The 19,929-nt window shown below is 36.3% G+C and overlaps 1 protein-coding gene across 6 annotated transcripts in view; it reads right to left on the bottom strand.

Annotated features, from left to right (window-relative positions):
• Positions 1-17,775: 17,775 nt before the first annotated feature.
• Positions 17,776-19,929, bottom strand: part of Epha5 (EPH receptor A5) — a 353,750-nt gene continuing 351,596 nt past the window's right edge. For all 6 annotated transcript variants that reach the window (XM_032917099.1, XM_032917097.1, XM_032917098.1 and 3 more), the window contains one exon: positions 17,776-19,007. In XM_032917099.1, the coding sequence (XP_032772990.1) occupies positions 18,902-19,007 (106 nt within the window). In that variant the 3' untranslated portion in view covers positions 17,776-18,901. The remainder of the gene's footprint in view (positions 19,008-19,929) is intronic.

The following is a 19,929-nucleotide window of genomic DNA, read 5'->3' on the forward strand; positions in this document are numbered from 1 at the left end:
TTATCAAGTGACTTAGATACTTATTGTATTTGTTGGTGGAATTCTACCTACAGTCAAGGGGCATTCTGTGAGACTCAAAAAGAAGGATAGATAGGTAGACCTAGAATATTTTCTTAATTCTCTATTATTACTATAATTTAGATAATGTTAGTCTTACTAAAATCTGGTATAAGTATCATTTGTAAGTTCAGTAATTACTTTCAATTTTCTGCTATGTATATTCATTGCTGAGAGAAGAACAACAAAATATAAATAATATGGAAAAGGAAAAAAATGGGGCTAAGGCTCAAATGGGAAGGGGGAAGGAGGTCAATACAGAAAGAGATGGAGGGAGGAGGGATAAATAACCCAAATCTGTTTATACAAACCCAAGAAACATTATTTTATATTTACCTAAAATTATAAACATTATCTAAAGGTACATGGGGCCTCCCCCCCCCCTCTCTCTCATCTCCTCTGGAAGAGTTGGTAAGGGTCATTCAAATGACTCCTGAAACAAATTAGACTATTATTGATGTTATGGTTGACTCTCAGAGATTAAACATTTGACCTATGGCTGAATGAACATACCACATAGTTAGGACAGGGGACTTAAATTATTAAAGCTGCATTTAACATGAAATCCTCCATCTACTGATCAAATTTTCATAGTACCAGAAATATAATGCAACTGGCTAAGAGAGGGAAGGAATTAATACACAGCAGCAACACCTATAAACCACAACTATAGCCAGCATGTCAAGACATCCATTGGTACCATAAGAGGCAAGCACATGTTGATAGTAACCAAGAGCTGTCTAATTGGAGTTGAGGACCACGCAACAGGAGAAGGATAATGTGTAGTACTAAGAATCTAGCCTTCATTCCATGACTCATAAGATCATGAATCTTAGAAGATCATATACTACTACAATTTTGCTAGGTTAACAAAATCTCTAACTACATTCTAAATCCTAACTACACCCACAGAGAAAAGTAGCTCTCTTCCCTTATCAAAAAGTTTCCCTTTGCAGCAAATTAGACGATTGCTGCAAACTTCAACTAGACCAGGAGAGCAATCAGCATGTTCTTGGAAGCCCAGCCTCACTGGAAAGACTGCAGAATGGGTTAGAAAGATCATAAGAACCAGAATACAAGAATGGCTTGTGCAAAATACTTCATAGAAATGGGTACTTAACAATGGCAATATCAATAGACCTACTAACCCAGAAAGTAGAGGTAAGCTCCTGTGTCTCTGTCCCTAGACAAAGAACTGTAAGGAACTAAAGACTGCTGAGAGTGGAAGAATTAGCCTCCTCCAGGGATGAGATTCCTAATTGCTTATCCAATATGGTGGTGGCATGGATACAGATGGGATTGGAGGGAGCAGACTTGGGAGTGACTTGTGGAAGCAAGCAAAGGGGAAGGTGATTTATTTATATTTTAATTAAAATGTATAAAATTATCTTAAAATAAGAAATGGAAATCTCATCATATGTTCTAACTCCTATGCTTTAACAGCCTTAGTAATTATATCTGAACTTATTTGGGCTATGGCATAAGAGAAGTGTAAAATTACAAAATGTAATTTTTGCATTTGATTGGGGATATATTATTGTCATATGTTATTACACAGGAATAGGGATTGATAAAGCTTCTGAGTATTTCAGTTTCTGATTCATAGGGTAGGATGGGTAGGGTAGCTTGAATCACAATTGTCATATCCATTAGTTTAAGTTAGTTCCTGCAAGTTATGATACCATCTCCCACACCACACAATTCTCTTGTTCTAATATCATTCCTTAAGCTTGCATTGAAATGCTGTATCCTCGTATTTCCCTATTGAGCAAGGAGACTTGGAATCTGCCTCACAAATTATATCACTTTCTTTTTGTTGATGATAGTGTACAGTGACCTGTTACAATATTGAGCAAACTTGAAAAGCCTTGGATATATGTTTTGCAAGAGTAAGATGTTTCCTCAAGGGACATGATATATAGAATCTTGGCTCTAGTTGAAACTTCTACATGTTAATTCAAGGGCCTGAAAGGGAAAAAATATGGGAAGGTTACAGGCAGCAACATCTCCAGCAGAGATGCATTGAGAAGATCTATGGGAATAAACACAGGGAGGCGATTTTTCTATTTTACAATAATGCCAACCACAAATGATCTCATGCAGAAAAAGACACTCAATGGCCAGGTGCATACAATGAATTACATGGTGAATGTCAGAGTCTTTTTCCAATTCAGGAACAACAAGTTTCTTCGTAAAATAGTGATAATAGGACAAATCACTATTGGCTGTGTAGGGTCCAAAGACATTTCTCCCCCTCAAGATTGAATCAGCTATTGCCATGCAGTTACGGGGCATTATTGATCAGTAATAACATTTGGATTATAAATTAATGCTATCAAATGCCTCCTACCTTTTAAGCATCTATGTTGCCTATCGGTTTTTCTACCCTAATTGTGATGTCTCTGATAGGATCTTTTTTGGATTTTTACAATATGTTTGATTTACTGACATGGATTGTCAAATAACAACATCACAGCAATGATTCATTTATATTACAATGAGTTCAGTGTTGCCCCATCATGCTGAAGTAATTTACTCAAACTAAACCTGTGACGTTCATCTAAAGGCTCATCTGGAATGTTCTATAGGCACTGGTACTTTAAGGAGTTATGCTGTGGCTCTATAGAGCATAAACTTTCTGGTAACTTATGCAATAACTTTTCCTGCTCTAGTCATAGTGAGAGTACTTCCATCCAGACTTAGATAAGATTAATTAGGAGGCTCATTTATTTATCCTATAAAATTTCGCCTTCCTCAGTTTACATGTTGAAGCCCCAGTCCTCGGTATGTGAGTATATAAAGATAAGGTATTTAAAAATGTAAAATTAAGGTAAAGTCAGAACGGTCCCCAATCTGCATGACCCTATTCTTATTGGAGATCAGAACAGAACACGTAGAGTGGTGGACACTATGTGGTGTACAGGTAGGAAAGATGATCTTCTGTAAGCCAAGGACAGAGAAATTGAAAGAAGTGAACCCTATGGAGATCTGGAGGTCATTAGTCTTAAAATTGTGAGAACAAAAGGCTCATGTTTGTGCCAATAACTTGTGATATATAGTTGTAATAATCCTAGAGAACTAATGGAGTGACTTGTGGCTAGTTGTTATTGTCTGCCTTCCTTCCTTCCTTCCTTCCTTCCTTCCTTTCTTTCTTTCTTTCTTTCTTTCTTTCTTTCTTTCTTTCTTTCCTTCCTTCTTTTTTTCTTGTGATTTTGGTTGTGCTGTAATAAATGTATTAGTTTGTTACTTCAAAAATGCTTCATTTACTGAATCTGTTATTTGACTATTGAACAAAAGGACAAATTAATTACTATACTGAAAGGAGTAATTGGATTGGATTATTATGAGGAGCAAGGATTACTATTACATAATAGAAACCAAGAAACTGTGTCTGGAACTTTGGAACACAGTGGGATCACTTTGTTGTTGTTGTTGTTGTTGTTGTTGTTTGTTTTTGTTTGTTTGGGTTTTTTTTGTTTGTTTTATTTTTTGGATTGTGTGGTTGGTATAGTCTTTTGTAACAACCAGAGTAGGAAAAGACCAAGCCAATCAAGATCTCAGACCAATCAAGAATGGCAGCATGCACCTAATCAATAACCACAATCAGTTGGCTACAAGATGAACTGACCTCCAGGGGCTACTAGAGAGGCAAGGGCAGGAACATCACTTACACCTTCATGCATAGTTACATCAGCTTGCTTTTCTTGTATCATATCACTTTAGTCACTCAGGCTAGTTACTTTTAACAGGGATGGTTAGGTAAGACTATTATGGATTCGTGGGGCTGAAAGCACAATTTCAAAGGGAAGGCCTCTGTTTAAAATATAATAAGAATAGAAGAAATACAGAAAAAATAAAACTTTTTAAAAAGTTTCTTCTTTCAGGTCTGTGTTTGACTGCTTAAGATATTTCATTTAGTATCTGATGTTCTGCTACTTTTAACAAGGAAACACCACAGGACAAGCACAGACCTTCCCAGATAGGTAAATTACTATTATCCAGTATTCTTATAAATGGGGCACAGGGTATTAGGTTTTCCCCTCCTTCTAGCTACTGGACCGGCAAAATATGCAGAGAAGGAAAAGATTCGGAATCAGTTTCCCTTTCTATGGATTCTCATCCCCAACTTGTGATGAATAGATAACCTGTGAAGAGTCTCACTTCAAGTACTGGGAGGTATTGGGTATCAGTGTTGAAGATAAGGAACAGTTTTAATTTTGATTAGTTACTGGTTTTATTAAACAGTTGTCTCAGTGCAATGTTAAAATACACTGACAAAGGCAACTTAAAGAGTGGCTTTATTATCGCTCAATTCCATGATGGCTGCCATTATACCAGGACTGTGAGGATGTTGGTCGTATTGAATGAAAAGTCAGGAGTCAAAGTAATGAACACCAGTGCTCAACCTGCTTATTGCTTTTTTACTCAGTGTAAGGTGCCAGTCAATGCAATTGTGTCCCCTATAGTTAGAGTCAGTATTCTGACTTCAAATAAACTAATCTAGATAATCTCAAGCACACTAGAAACTTGTCTCCAAGGCTACTATAAACTTCATCACATTGAGAGCTAGTATCAACATTCATACCAATGACACCAAGAACCGGAAGGAGGATCATTGCTACTATGATGTTCTATTTCAAGACATTCTGGACCATGATATCCATTGACAATCCTCCTTAGCTTTGTTGCTGCTGATAAGGACAAATTGGGATGTTGTAGAGCATACCCACCCAAGTCAATGTGACTTGGTCACTAGAGGGGAGAAAATTGGTAGCAGTTCCCAGGGAGCAAAAGTCTGTGGACAACTTGGACAGATAGAGCCAGGGATATTCCTGAGCTACGACAGAGATTCCCAACATTGTTGGCTCCACTTCAGCAGTATTAGGATATTTGCATATGGCTCTTTCAGATCTCATTTTGTAAGTAATAAAAAAATGTGTGTTTTAAAGAGTTTCGAGATAGGAGGTAAAGAGCATTTGATACCAACTGCATGGAAGCACATGCATTCTCAGACATCATCGGTCATAGGTCAGTGTGAATCTGTCTGCATTGGGGTAGGGGATTTGTATAAGTCTGAGTGATACAAGGATCAGAAACAATAAGCTTTTGTTCTGAACCACCATACTTCATTGACCTGGCTAGTGTTATTTGCAAACATGGAGAAAAACAAAAGCAGATCCCGTGACTGCACCGTTTATTTTTATTTTCTGTTTTAAGACCAGTGAAGAAGCCAAGGCACATGTAAACTTGTTCAACTATAAGGATGTGCATTGCATTAAGGCACCTGAGGATTTCTTTCAATCACTTTGGGATATATACTAAGAGTCAAATGCATGTACTCTATCACCAGAGTCCTATTCCTGTAAGGCATTGACAAAACTCATTGAACAACCTCCTCGGACAGGAAATCCTGGGATGTCACAGTATAGCCACACTGCATTTCCCTCCTTTTCCCTTTCTGTATTCTCTCATGGTTTTATTTCCCAGAGAAATCACACCAATGAGAGAATTTTCATCAAGAAATGATATCAGGAAACACTAATTAAGGCACACAGGGGAACATGTGTATTGCCTACAGTGCTTCTTCCTTTACACATTTCAATCAATCAGTACATGTCAATCATTCAACACTGCTTTAGTAAGAATTCTAAGTAATTATGTGAATTTCTTAGTCATGAATGAAAACTGAAAGTCTTTGATAAGACTTTTGAAAGTTGAAAGAAAGTATCTGAACTGAAAAATCTTAGCTTTCAAAAATTAGAGACCTTAATTTTCCTATTTGATATTTGTAAAAAATGTTTTTTAATTTTAAAAAGATGTATTTCAAACACTATTTGATGCTTATTTTTCTGCTTCTTTCAATATTTGTGGAGATTATTAAAAATATTCATTACTTAATGGATAAAGAGGGTGAGAAAGAAATTAGGGAAGTGACACCCTTCACAATAGTCGCAAGTGACATAAAATAATTCGTGTGACTCTAACCAAGCAAGTAAAAGATCTGTATGACAAGAACTTCAAGTCTCTGAAGAAAGAAAGTGAAAAAGATCTCAGAAGATTGAAAGCCCTCCCATGTTCATGGATTGGCAGGATTAATATACTAAAAATGGCCATTTTACCAAAAGCAATCTACAGATTCAGTGTAATCACTGTCAAAATTCCAACTCAATTCATCACAGAGTTAGAAAGAGCAATTTTCAAATTAATTTGGAATAACAAAAACCCAGGATATCTAAAACTATCCTCAACAATAAAAGGACTTCAGGGGGAATCACTATCCCTGTACTCAAGCAGTACTATAGAGCAATAGTCATAAAAACTGTATGGTATTGGTTCAGAGACAGGCAGATAGACCAATGGAATAGAATTGAATACCCAGAAATGAACCCACACACCTATGGGCACTTGATTTTTGACAAAGGAGCCAAAACCATCCAATGAAAAAAGATAGCATTTTCAGCAAATGGTGCTGGTTCAACTGGAGGTCAGCATGTAGAAGAATGCATATCGATCCATGCTCATCACCCTGTACAAAGCTTAAGTCCAAGTGGATCAAGGACCTCCACATCAAACCAGATACATTCAAACTAATAGAAGAAAAAGTGCGGGAAGGGTCTTGATCACATGGGCACTGGAGAAAATTTCCTGAACAAAACACCAATGGCTTATGTTCTAAGATCAAGAATTGACAAATCAGACCTCACAAAAGTACAGTTTCTGTTAAGCAAAGGAAACCATCATTAGGACAAAACAGCAACCAACAGACTTGGAAAAGATCTTTGCCAATCATACACCTTATAGAGGACTAATATCCAAAATATACAAAGAACTACAAAAGTTAGACTCCAGAACGGCAAATAACCCTATCAAAAAATGGGATACAGAGCTAAACAAAGATATCTCAGCTGAGGAATATTGAATGACTGGAAAGGACCTAAAGAAATGCTCAACATCCTTAGTCATCAGAGAAATGCAAATCAAAACATCCCTGAGATTTCACCTCACACTAGTCAGAATGGCTAAGATGAAAAACTCAAGTGGCAGCAGTTGCTACCGAGGATGTGGAGAAAGAGGAACACTCCTCCATTGTTGGTGAGATTGCAAACTGGTACAACCACTCTGGAAATCAACCTGGAGGTTCCTCAGAAATTTGGACATTGCACCACCTGAGGACTGAGCTATACCTCTCCTGGGCACATACCCAAAAGATGCTCCAACATATAACAAAGACACATGCTCCACTATGTTCATAGCAACCTTATTCATAATAGCCAGAAGTTGGAAAGAACTCAGAGGAATGGATATAGAAAATGTGGTACATCTGTACAATGGAGTACTACTCAGCTATCAAAAACAATGACTTCATGAAATCCATAGGCAAATGAATGGAACTAGAAAATATCTTCCTGAGTGGGGTAATACAATCAGAAAAACACACATAGTATGCACTCACTGATAAGTGGCTATTAGCCCAAAAGCTCGAATTACCCAAGATACAATCAGCAGACCACACGAAGCTCAAGAAGAAGGATGACCAAAGTGGGGATGCCTCATTCCTTCTTAAAAGGGGGAAACAAAAATATTCATAGGAGGGGATATGGAGGCAAAGTTTGGACCAAAGACTAAAGGAACAGCCATTCAGATATGGTATACAGGCCATATATATATACAGCCACCAAAACAAGATAAGATTGATGAAACTAAGAAGTGCTTGCTGACAGGAACTGAATATAGCTGTCTCCTGAGAAGCACAGCCAGAGCATGTCAAATACAGAGGAGAATGCTAGCAGCAAACAATTGAAGTGCAAACAAGGTCCCTGTTGGAGGAATTAGAGAAAGGATTGAAGGAACTGAAGGGTCTTACAACCCCATAAGAACAGCAATGCCAACCAATCAGAGCTTTCAGGAACTAAACCACTACCCAATGATTATACATGGACTGACACTTGGCTCCAGATGTATATGTAGTAGAGGATGGCCTTGTTGGGCATCAATGGAAGGGGAAACTCTTTTTCCTGCCAAGGCTGGACCCCCCAATGTAGGGGAATGTCTGGTGACAGGAAGGGGGAGGGGTAGATGTGGAGGGGGAGAGGATAGGGGCCTTATGTCCTGGAAAGTGGGAAAGGGAATAACTTTTAAATGTAAATAAAAATATCCAAGAAAAGAAAAAACTAAAAAAAACCATTCATTTAAATAGATAAGAAGATCAAAACAAACTATTTGAGGTAAAATGGACAAGATATATATATATATATATATATATATATATATATATATATATATATATATATATGTAGTCGTTTTTGTTCCAGGAGATGTATATTTTTAACTATTCTGTGCTATCTACTGGCCTTTTTTCTGATATCAGCACTTCCTATCTTATTAGTCACTGGACTGAGAGATGATTTTAACTGACTTCTTACATGATGTAGTGTTATTTTTATTTTGTCTTTGTCTCAAAAATTTGAGCATAGAATGGGCTCAGCTTCATTAAGTGGATTCTACCACAGATGCAGGGGATCACTTTTATTTCCTTCTCTCTGCATCAGGTTTCCTATGGCACATGCCACAGAGTTTGAAGCCGATCTTCCCTTACCCTGAGCAAACACAATCCATTCATCCACATTTCCCATTACTACTGCCTTTAATTGTTTTCTCCTCTGCATCATTGCCCTCAGCTGGTACTATATCTCTAGTCCCCACATTTCTCATCTACCTTATCCTAGATATTCTTCTTAGTACTTCTATCCTTGCTTCCTCTAAGACATGCTGCAAAGAACTATAAAATGCTGCCTCTGCTCTAAGTCCATGAGGTCCAATGAAATGGTTGGATTGACAGTCTTTTTGTGTAAATGTGTAGTCCAAGTGGTTTACCAGAGATTATTGTTCCTACTGGATGCTCGCAATGTGGAGTGAACTTTTGATTTTTAATCTTATTTTATCCTCATTAGTTTACATTCAAAAAGTTTTGGAGTTGGAGTTTTAAGGTTGGGGTAAGATTAACCACAAGAGTTAAGGATGCCTTTAGCAGGTGGGCAGTATAATGGGACCTGAAAGAGAGTTTGCACATGGAGCTGTGTGTTGGTCTCCTCTTAGAGTTTTCACAGAATGTTTGCTGGGAAGGAGAATGAAAGACTTCCCTTTTGTGGTCCTTAGTTGACTATTGCTAGGAGTAACCATCAGAGTCAATTAAGAAAATCATGAGTATTCCGTTAGCCACCTTCCTACATGGTTGTTACTGAAGATCAGTAGGCAGTGAAGATTAGAATATAAAGAAACAGGTGACATTCCATAGGAAATCAATTTATCATAGCAATAGGAATTGTCACAGTCTATCTACAATGGAATAGCTTTACAAAATGTTATGCCTGTGCCTAAAATGTTGAATCGAAATGTATATCTATGGACTATGACATTTTGTGTTCAACTCCTGAATATACCTCTCCATAGATGGCCTGACCATTAAAGGCAGATTTTTCTACTTTACTTGACCCCCAAAAGTTACACATTGTCTTGCTATGTGCAATCTCTTCATTAGAATATATCATTGTACTGATAGTGGTTTCTTTGGGTGGAAGGCAGGACTCTCATCCTGAAAATCAAAACAGTAACCTTCATAAAATAAGAGTTAAAAATTTCTATTTTCCCCCCTTTTTTGTGGCATTCACAGAGAAGCATCACCTAGTAAGCCCACTTCTTTTGACCACTAACTAGAGGATAACTTCCCCCTTTACTCTGCTTTCTGCTTCTTCCTTAGAAGTTGCTTACAGAATCTTAGGGTTTTGTCCTCTCTGGACCATGTTATACATACTGTCATGAGAACTTACCTTGACTCAAAACTAGCAGCCAATTTTACCCGTTCATGGGCCTTACAGGCCACATTAGAGATAAACATATAAAAACTTTGAAGCTGCCACTCCGTGTTCTTTTATGTCAGAAACTAATCTTCTATATAAAGAATGTATAGGAAAATATCATCCTGAGTGAGGTAACCCAATCACAGAAAAACACACATGGTATGCACTCATTGATAGGTGGATATTAGCCCAAATGCTTGAATTACCCTAGGTGCACAGAACACATGAAACTCAAGAAGGATGATCAAAATGTGAATGCTTCACTCCTTTAAAAGGGGAATAAGAATACCCTTGGGAGGGATTGGGAGGCAAAGTTTAGAATAGAGGCTGAGGAACACCCATTCAGAGCCTGCCCCACATGTGGCCCATACATATACAGCTACCAAACTAGATAAGATGGATGAAGCAAAGAAGTGCAGGCTGACAGGAACCAGATGTAGATCTCTCCAGAGAGACACAGTCAGAATACAGCAAATGCATAGGCGAATGCCAAGCAGCAACCACTGAACTGAGAACGGGACCCCTGTTGAAGGAATCAGAGAAAGGACTGGAAGAGCTTGAAGGGGCTTGAGACCCCATATGAACAAAAATGCCAACCAACCAGAGCTTCCAGGGACTAAGCCACTACCCAAAGACTATACATGGACTGACCCTGGTCTCTAACCTCATAGGTAGCAATGAACAGCCTAGTAAGAGCACCAGTGGAAGGGGAAGCCCTGGATCCTGCTAAGACTGAACCCCTAGTGAACTAGACTGTCGGGGGGAGGGCGGCAATGGGGGGAGGATGGGGAGGGGAAGCCCATATAAAGGGGGAGGGGGAGAGATTAGGGAGATGTTGGCCTGGAAACCGGGAAAGGGAATAACAATTGAAATGTAAATAAAAAATATCCAAGTTAATAAAGATGGAGAAAAAAATTAAAAAAGAATGTATAGGTACACTGGATATCTATCATTAATGCAGAGATAATTTGATCAAAATAGGTTCCAAAATTTTTCTTGAGGAGGAGAAAATACGAGTCCTCATTTAGTGGTCAAATTCAATCTGGTAGTTCAATTTCCATCACAAGCTTTAATGTAGAGTTTATATGTGGGCTTTATGTAATATGGAATTGACTCCCACTGGTTTCTGACATCTAATATAAAGACATCAAACTAGTCAAAAAGAATGTATTAGTGAGCCAATGATATAGTTCAATAGGCAAAGACACTTGCGGACAAACCTCAGGAGCAGAAATTGCTTCAAATAAGACCCACATAGTGAAAGGAGATAATCTACCTTGTTCCCCACACATTCCTCTTATTGCCCCAGTGTCAATTGTCCATAAACAGAGTGGCCATGGTATAAAAAATGGAGGTGATGTATATGCTCAACAGCTTGGTCTTTCATTCACAAAGATGACCTGGCTAGACCTGTTTATTTATGCCGAATCTGCCATCATCCAAATCTAACACTTTGCATCCAATACAGTACCATTTTAAGTGACCTGGTAAAAGGTTGAACACGCTGGTCTACTTCCTCGGTAAAAAATGGAAGTGTTTTGTAGTTTCTGAAATACTTATTCTCATTATGGATTTTCCTTTGTTTCACTTAATTCTTCTAAAGCTACCATTGTCAGGCCTTATGTATGATTGTGATATTCTACACTGCTTTCTTCTAACCAAGGAATTTATTTCACAATGGGCCCATACCCAAGGCATTCATTGTTTGTGTTTGCTTTTGTTTTTGTTTTATTTTGTTTTACATGTTTCCCATTATTCTAAAGCAATTCACTTCATAAAAGAACAGAATCAAATTTCAAAGCATCGAGTAGGCACCGAGAGTGGATGGCAGGGAGTGATGAATCAAGATTCTCCAGAAGGTGGTACATGCTTTGGCTATGAATTCAATATGTAGGCATGTCTCTTCTATCATCAGGAGTTGTCGTGAGTCAAGGAATCAAGAGGTAGTAAGGGAAACAGTTACATAGAAAAACTTTTGCTTTGTGTTTTTGCAACCTTGTGCTTTGTTGGTGTATTTGTTGGCTTTGGTTGGGGAGAGGGATGCTTCTGCTAGGAGACCCAACAAACCTTCTATTAAACTGGAAGTTAAGAGTTTCTCCTGAACATCTTGGTCTTCTGATGCTCTTAAGTAAATGGACTAGTAAAGTAATGACAACGTTCAAAGAGGTAACTGATCCAAACTACCAGGAGTAATTTGCACTCCTTTCCACAATAGAGGTAAAGAGAGATTATCTCTGAAATGCAGATCCTTTAAGGTCTATGTTGCTGTTAATGTGTCCTGTGATTAAAGGCAATGGGAAACTAGAACAAGCTAATTCAGGCAGGGTGATAAAGATCCAGGCCTTCAAGAATAATTGTACTTCCCACCATAATACTTTCCACCATAAATGAGTGTTAAAAAAATCATTAGCATTCACCGTTTCATAGAATACCTTTTAAAAGTCCAGCATTTATCTATCCCTTAATTGATGCTGTAATGTGATAGAGAATTTGTTCTTTCCTTCATCTATCATATGCAACTTTAATTTCTGTGACTTGCTATAAACTTTTATTATATAACAAGGACACAGTATCCAAAACCAAGCTACAAACCAAACCAAACCAAAACACTGGACTACTTGATTTCTGCTTTTATCAAATAATATCCTAAAAGGAATACATACATAATAGAAATACAAACTTGTAAGATGATTTTAAACAAATTAAATTCCATAATTAAAAATTATGTTTCCGAGATAAGATGTTCTTTGGGAGTAGCCAGACACAGGAAACATCTAATTGGATAATGTAAGAAAAAGAATTTCAAACTACACAATGTACCAGGGTGTGGAGGGTTCTTGGTAAAATAAGATCACGCACATTGATCCAAAGGGAGATATAGCATAAGATCTGCTGAGAATGCAGAGGACAAATACAGGACTAGATTTAGCCTGACATGTTTGCATTAAGTAATATGATTCACAGTGATTTTATTTTCTTTTATTGAAACAGCTTCTCATATACACAATACTTAAGGTTAAAAAAACATTTCCTTTACTAATTTAGAGAGTCAAATTTTAGGACTCATTTGGGATTTAGTGTGTATCCCTCTACAATAATAATGGCAAATAATATCATGCTTTAAAATTATGTTCATAAATCTATTATTTCAAATTTGTGTTGTGATCCTGAAGTAATGTTTGCTCTTTGGGTACTTTAAATTAGATATATTCTATATGTTCACATGTTCATAATCCATGTTGTAACTGATAATGGAAGAGATCTGTAAAAAATTCAAGCTGGACAAAATCCCAGCATGGAAAAGGGAAAGTGGGTATGAAGTCCTACACAGAACTAAGAAGCTTTTTGATGTGGGTAGCTTCTCGGAGGGAGAAAATAGTTTCTCGTTCTTACAGTGACACTGATTATATAACCCTTTCTTCCAGGGAGGCCCCTTTTTCAGGAAGAGATGGCCAACACTGAAAAGATTCCATGATTTGTATTTTATTTGTAGATTTTCCTTTTGTGTGTATGTTTAGTGTGTGTGTTGTTGTTATTGTTGTTGTTGTCTTAAGAGAGAGAGGTGATATAATTTTGGGGATGTAGGAAGTGGAAGGATTTTAGATGTGTTGAGAGAGGGGAAATACTGTGATCAAAATATTTTGCATAAAAATTTAAAAATATAAATCGAAAAAGTATATTAATTACAAAATTTTAAATAATTTTATTTTATATGCATGAGTTATTTGCATGTATGTATGTACAGTTTGTGTGTGTGTGTGTGTGTGTGTGTGTGTGTGTGTGTGTGTGTGCACTACATGCACTCATGTGTACCCATCTGGTGTCTACAGAGTCCAAAGAAGGCACTGGAAGCTCTGGATGTTAGTTAGATTTGCATATGCATCCTGAACATGAAAATTTCTAACCTAGAATTTCTTTCTCACTAATCATTTACTACTCCATTTATTCTATTTTGTCAAGAGTAAATATAAAATTGAGAAAACTGTTTTATACAGTGTCTTTAACTCTGTAGCAAAGAAGGAACACGATAAGTCTAAACGACAAAGAGTTCTGAGTAACATGTGAGAATAAATATTGAATCAGTAAAGAAAAATCCTAATTCTATAATATTTTAAACATCAGCTTTACTTAGTATTATACTGTAAGTGTAGTGTAGTGTCATTTTCTATGTTGCAATTTCACCGGCTACAAACATGAGTCAATTCCTAGAATAGAGTTATTTCTTGTCATTTTTAAAAAGAGCATTATGGTATCATACTTACAAATAATGAGCCTTGCTCCTTAATCCCCTTGTCGTGTAAATCTTTTCTTCTTGCATAGTGATAGGGCAGAGAGCAGATACTAGAGCCTAGTGGTGAGATGGTCTTCATCTGATGTCAGTCACAAAATGTCTCCATTTGTAGGTGATACAAATGCATGTAATTTTCCATTTTTATTTATTTCTTCCTTGTGTTTTCCGTAGTTGTTTTGTTTTGTTTTCTGCAAGTGTATTTTGCGTTGCTAGAGTGAATGAAGGCATGTTTTATAATCTCAGCCAGTCTCTTGGCCAAATTGTTTGAATGTGTATTCAGGGATATGCTTTTGTGGGGAATGTATATGATCATCTTTATAACTCAGATAACTTTATCACTTCATAATGTAATCACATTTAACTCAGATAACTTTATCACTTCATAATGTAATCACATTTATAGCTTAAAAAGTGAACATTCTTCGGATAATAAAAATCCTAGTAAGAGGCTATGTATAAATTTAATATATTAGGAGAGACCAAGTAGGACCATCATTTTTCTATATTCAAATGTTTTTTTATTTTCTGAAAAAATATAAAATTTAATATCTTACACTACAAAAAACATGTACACAAACTGAAAGCACAAAGAGACACAGATGGAAACCAATACAAAACTGTTCATCCTTCCTGAAATCACTCTGAGGTAGGGACACAAGATTTCCTGATGCCTACCAAAGAATCGGACAGGCTGCATGGATGTCTCTGACCTGCCTGAAACCATGTGATGTTGATCAACATATTCACAAAGGACAGAGTCTGACTTTATTCTCTGACTGTTACAAATTCAGTATATATATATGCTTTTAAATAATCAATTGAAAACTGCAGTAGTCTAAATATTCACAAATAATTGACCACCCAAACTTCAGTGAATATAGCACCCAGCTTGCAAAGACGGGATGTATTTTTGCCAACATTTTTCCCCTATTAACATTGAGAAAATGAATTTGAGTCTGGTTATTATAAACAGACATTTTAAAAGAAATAGCAGCTTCTTCTATGCGACAATTACGTGGTCATTCTGAATAAGAACATTCAATCGTTGATGTGTGAAAAGACTCAGAAAATAACAAGATACAAGCAGAAAGTTTTTTATCTATTTCTTTCCCGATACATTACTGTATAATTAACAGCATAATGGAGGAAAAATATTCAATGTAACCAGCTGTGCTACTGCACAGAAGAAAAAAAGTGATGACTTGTTCAGCTATCAAATTTCAAATAAAGCTACCATTCTGATTCTGTTCATTCGTTCGTTAGGATCACCAACCACCATCGTATTATCCTATATTTTATTTACATTGAGGTTAAACATCTGGCAAAGTTTAAACAAAGACATTTCATCATCACATGTACTTTCCCTCTTAGATTTTAGAAAAAACAAAATAAGAAAGAGATATTTACTACTATGCAACACCATTTACCTACTGAGTCTCTACACCACACGCTCTTTGTTATCTAACATACCATTATAGCCAGAACACGTTCCAAAGGTGAATATTTTTCATTGTGCTTCTGAAAACCCACTTCAATGGGTGTACAAATATCTTCTTTACTGCCTTTCACTTCCACGTAAAATTTAAACAGCAGACATGCAAATGCGGTGCTCAACAGACAGTAACTGCTCCACTTAACCAGAGATGTGAAGTTGTAGCTCTTTTATTACATAGTGCGTAGAATTGTTTTGATAAAAAGAGCTAAGTGTGTTTTGCATTATTTGTGACGATTCCAAAAGTCTAGACACACTGAAGTTCTGATGAAATATTCCTATTTAAATTGTAACATGAACCTATTACTTTAGAACACTGGCTTGGTTAACAAAACACAGGAATTTAAAACACATGCACATCATAATTTTTTTTAAAACGGTAAAAATCAGCATCTCTACATTTCACATACAATCGATACATTTGAGAGGAAAAAAATTGTCACATGCTAGGGAATGGCAAGAGTTGATATAAATTATGATTGATAAACCACAGTAACGGAATGACTTCAAATAGGAAAATTCCCCGTTGTTCCTTCTGACAATCCAGTTAAATATCATTTAACAAATCAGTCGTACGTGTGGAGATTATGGAACCTTATGCTTTATTTTTGGGAGTCCATGAGTAAGGAAATGAACCCACAAGAAGAAAATCCACACCATGAGGATGTACCCAGTCTTGTGCTGAGTGGCAGCCTCATTACATCGTACGAGAGCTGGCTTCTCTCCTGGCTGCATTTCACACATTGATCGATGAGTTTGGCACTTTTCAATGGGTGACATATCCAGTGGTGAACAAATATTTTAGAATGGTGCTCTCTCTTCTTTGAGGGACAGAGCACTTACAATTTAAAGGTCTGTTTATTTTAAAATCAGAGTGACAGTCTTTAGAAACCCTCAACCAAATTGAGGCGTGGATGAAAGCGATGTGGCCACAGAGCTTCTGAATTGCTCTCCGAACCTAACACTTGAATTGCAAAGGGAAATAAGTGACCTAATCTTCTATGGTGAGAAAATGAAATCATCAGTCTAACAGCTAGACCTTTATGTATATGCTTACCAATAATACCATACAAAGTTAGAAAACAAATTAAAATGTATTTTTGATGTCCATATAGTTGTGTCTTGTACGAGCTCTAAAACACACATGTGTAAATGTTTTTTCGGTCTTGAAGTTCTCAATACTACTGTATCATTTAGATTCAAATAAAATTATCTGTACAGTAGTAATTAGTTTCAATGATTTTATGTAAATGTATTTTCATAACAACAACTCTCTGTGATTTTTTTTTTACCAACATAGTATTAAACTACTCTTAGTATTTTCTGAAAGTGTCACTTTCAGATTTCTTGAACACATTGTGGAATCAGTGTTATTCGGAGAGGGGAATCAATGTATGATATAAAAACTGTTTAGATGCTTCACAACCTTTTGCAACTTTGATCTTTCCTTATTTATCAAGGAGCTATTCTACCTTTAAAAAAATGGGGGTGGGAGATAAATAGTAAGTTCCCCAATTGTCTTCCTTATATGGGTGAATACTGAAGTGAAACGTATCCTAGTAAGAATAAAGGAGTACTCCTCACAAAATACTGGCATCTCCACTGTAGATCTCACTCTGCTCACATTGTTTTTCCCATGCAGTAGTGAAAGTCCTGATATAAGTTCTTTGCTCCTCAATATCACATACCATTCTCCAGATTTTATAAAGCATAATAATATAAAATATTTTTCATCTTACCATCATGCTCACTTAAGTGAACATTTCAATAAACCACATAGATTTTCCATAAATGTCAGCCCTTTTCTGGTAGAGTATATAAAATATACTGAAGGACTATTGTAAACTACCTAAAAATTCTAATTTTTAAAATACTCCCCATTGGTTTTTCCAAACATATTCACTGTAATGGAGGACAAGATGTGCACAAACTGTTATCAAGGAGAAACAAAGTTCAAACAGAAAATTCTGAGCAAAACATTTTTTACTTCACTTTTTAATGCTGTCTTAGTATTAAACTCTCTGTGAATGAGTCATAAGGGGAGTGACTACAAATGGTTAGGCATGCAGGGAGATTTCACAGATGCCAGTACAATCACAACTCTCTACATTCTATGACACATGTGCCCTTTGTGTCAGCTTGAGAAGATATTTTCAGGAACTTTGAAAGGTGGAATTTGGAAGACACATGAAAGATTAATGGCGAGAACTTCTTTATCACTCATAGGTTGGGCATGTGTAAAATCCAAAGGGAATTTAATCTAGAGGCATTAGCTGTTTAAATAAACTAATTAGTTGCTTTCAAAATGAGAGAAAGGACACCTACTTGAATGGAAATTTGGTCTAAGGCTTCCTATTCCTCTTACCCATAATATAGTCTAGAACACCCTTTGCTGTATGAGGCCAAAATTAAAACCCTATCCAAAAGGCAAGCAGAACAATACCATCTACATATTCAAACACACTCACACATACACACATACACACACATACACATACAATTCCAATTTAAGTCCATTCCTCGGTATATTGCAAACTATACAGTCTATACACATTCATTGCCTAATACTCTCTAGAAGTGCAACTAAAAGTAAATTATATAACACAGAAAAATAAATATACACCCTGTGCTGAACTTTTCCTTGACCGGGCAACATGTCTATAAACTATTTTCTATAACTTAACAACATGTAATTCCATTTTAAATTACAAACTGTATTTAAGAAATAATCTAATCATATTGCTCTCCAATACACTTATGCAGACAATTAAAACTCGAAGTAAACGTCAGTAAAATGCAGCTTTTCTTTGCCCACACATGGCTTTAAAACTTTTCCTTTCAAGTCGATCCCTGGAAGTTTTGAAAGGGGCTGCCTTAACAGTCTCTATAGGTTCTGTGTCTTGATATATTTCATGTACAAGATTCCATGGAAGAAGTGGAGAAAGATTTAGTTAGTATGTTTTTATAGGATGTTGTTTCTCATGTTAGCTCTCTTCGCAGGTTACATTTGCATCGTGAAAAAAATGAAGACATTAAGAGGAAGATCTGGAGATTTTAGTAAAATATTGATTATAAGTTCAAAGGATGAGACAAGTGCCTTCAAAGGTTTAGGAATCACCCATTTCCCTTTCTCTGTTAAAATAAATCTCAGGGCTGTTTACAAAGTGCAGAGTTGTTCACTTGGAGAAGTGACCCGTGTGCAGGTCACACTGGCACCGTCCCGTTTACCAGCTGCACCTTCATCTCTTGAAGGCTGTTCATGATCTTCTTCTGGTGACCGACCAGAGTCACTCCCAGGCGTCTCAAATCCCTGCATGAAGAGAGCACACATTGGATGCATGTATTGACTCAATTTGTAGCACACCTCAACATCTCACGCTGGCCCAGAGAAAAAGGTCTTGTAGGAATTAGTCATAAAGTAGAGATATGTTTAGATATTTACAGTCCAGTTCTCAAAGGTGGGCTCTAAAATTGTTCCTTGAAAGAAAGAATCTCCTTGCAGCCAAAGAAAATGTACATTTATTCCCACAGATGACAATCGTTATTTAAATGGTACATAGTGATGAAAAATGAATGTTTATATAGTTTATCAATAAATACTAAATTTGATGGGTACAATTTCATTGAACAGTATTGAAAATGTGATCTTTAAAATCACATCAAACATTATCTTTGCTAAAAGAAATATAAAACACAATTTAAAGTATTACGCCTTGTGAATTGAGGACCAAGCATTTTAAAAGACTCTCTAATCCCATGCAGCCATTATACATGACAGACACCCAGGCAGTAATCATTACAATGGTGCTTTCCTCACAATATTCTGCATCATATTTTAGTTTGAATTCAAAGTGCTACACTTTCATCTTTTAGCGAATCACACATAAGCTTTACTTTTTTTCTGACATTTAGAGAATTTGGAAGACTACATGCTATCAATAAAAAATTTAAACCTAGATTGTTTTTCTATGATAAAAAATTATTGTTCAAAAGAAATTGTAAAATGTTTTCTCTACATTCTACATTTCTTAATTTCTACACTAAGATTTCATGATATCTTAAAAAATGGATTCTAAATGATCTGATTCCAGGAAAACTTAGCATTTATAATTCAAAATGCTAAATGACAAATATGTCTAACATATATTTCTTCAAGAAATGACCTTGCCAAAGACATTGGTCTTACAAAGGAAAGTTTTTGTCATCGATGTCTTACCTATAATTTTCATAGA

The sequence above is a fragment of the Rattus rattus genome, chromosome 11, assembly GCF_011064425.1.
Source record: "Rattus rattus isolate New Zealand chromosome 11, Rrattus_CSIRO_v1, whole genome shotgun sequence".
NCBI classification, from domain to species: Eukaryota; Metazoa; Chordata; class Mammalia; order Rodentia; family Muridae; genus Rattus; species Rattus rattus.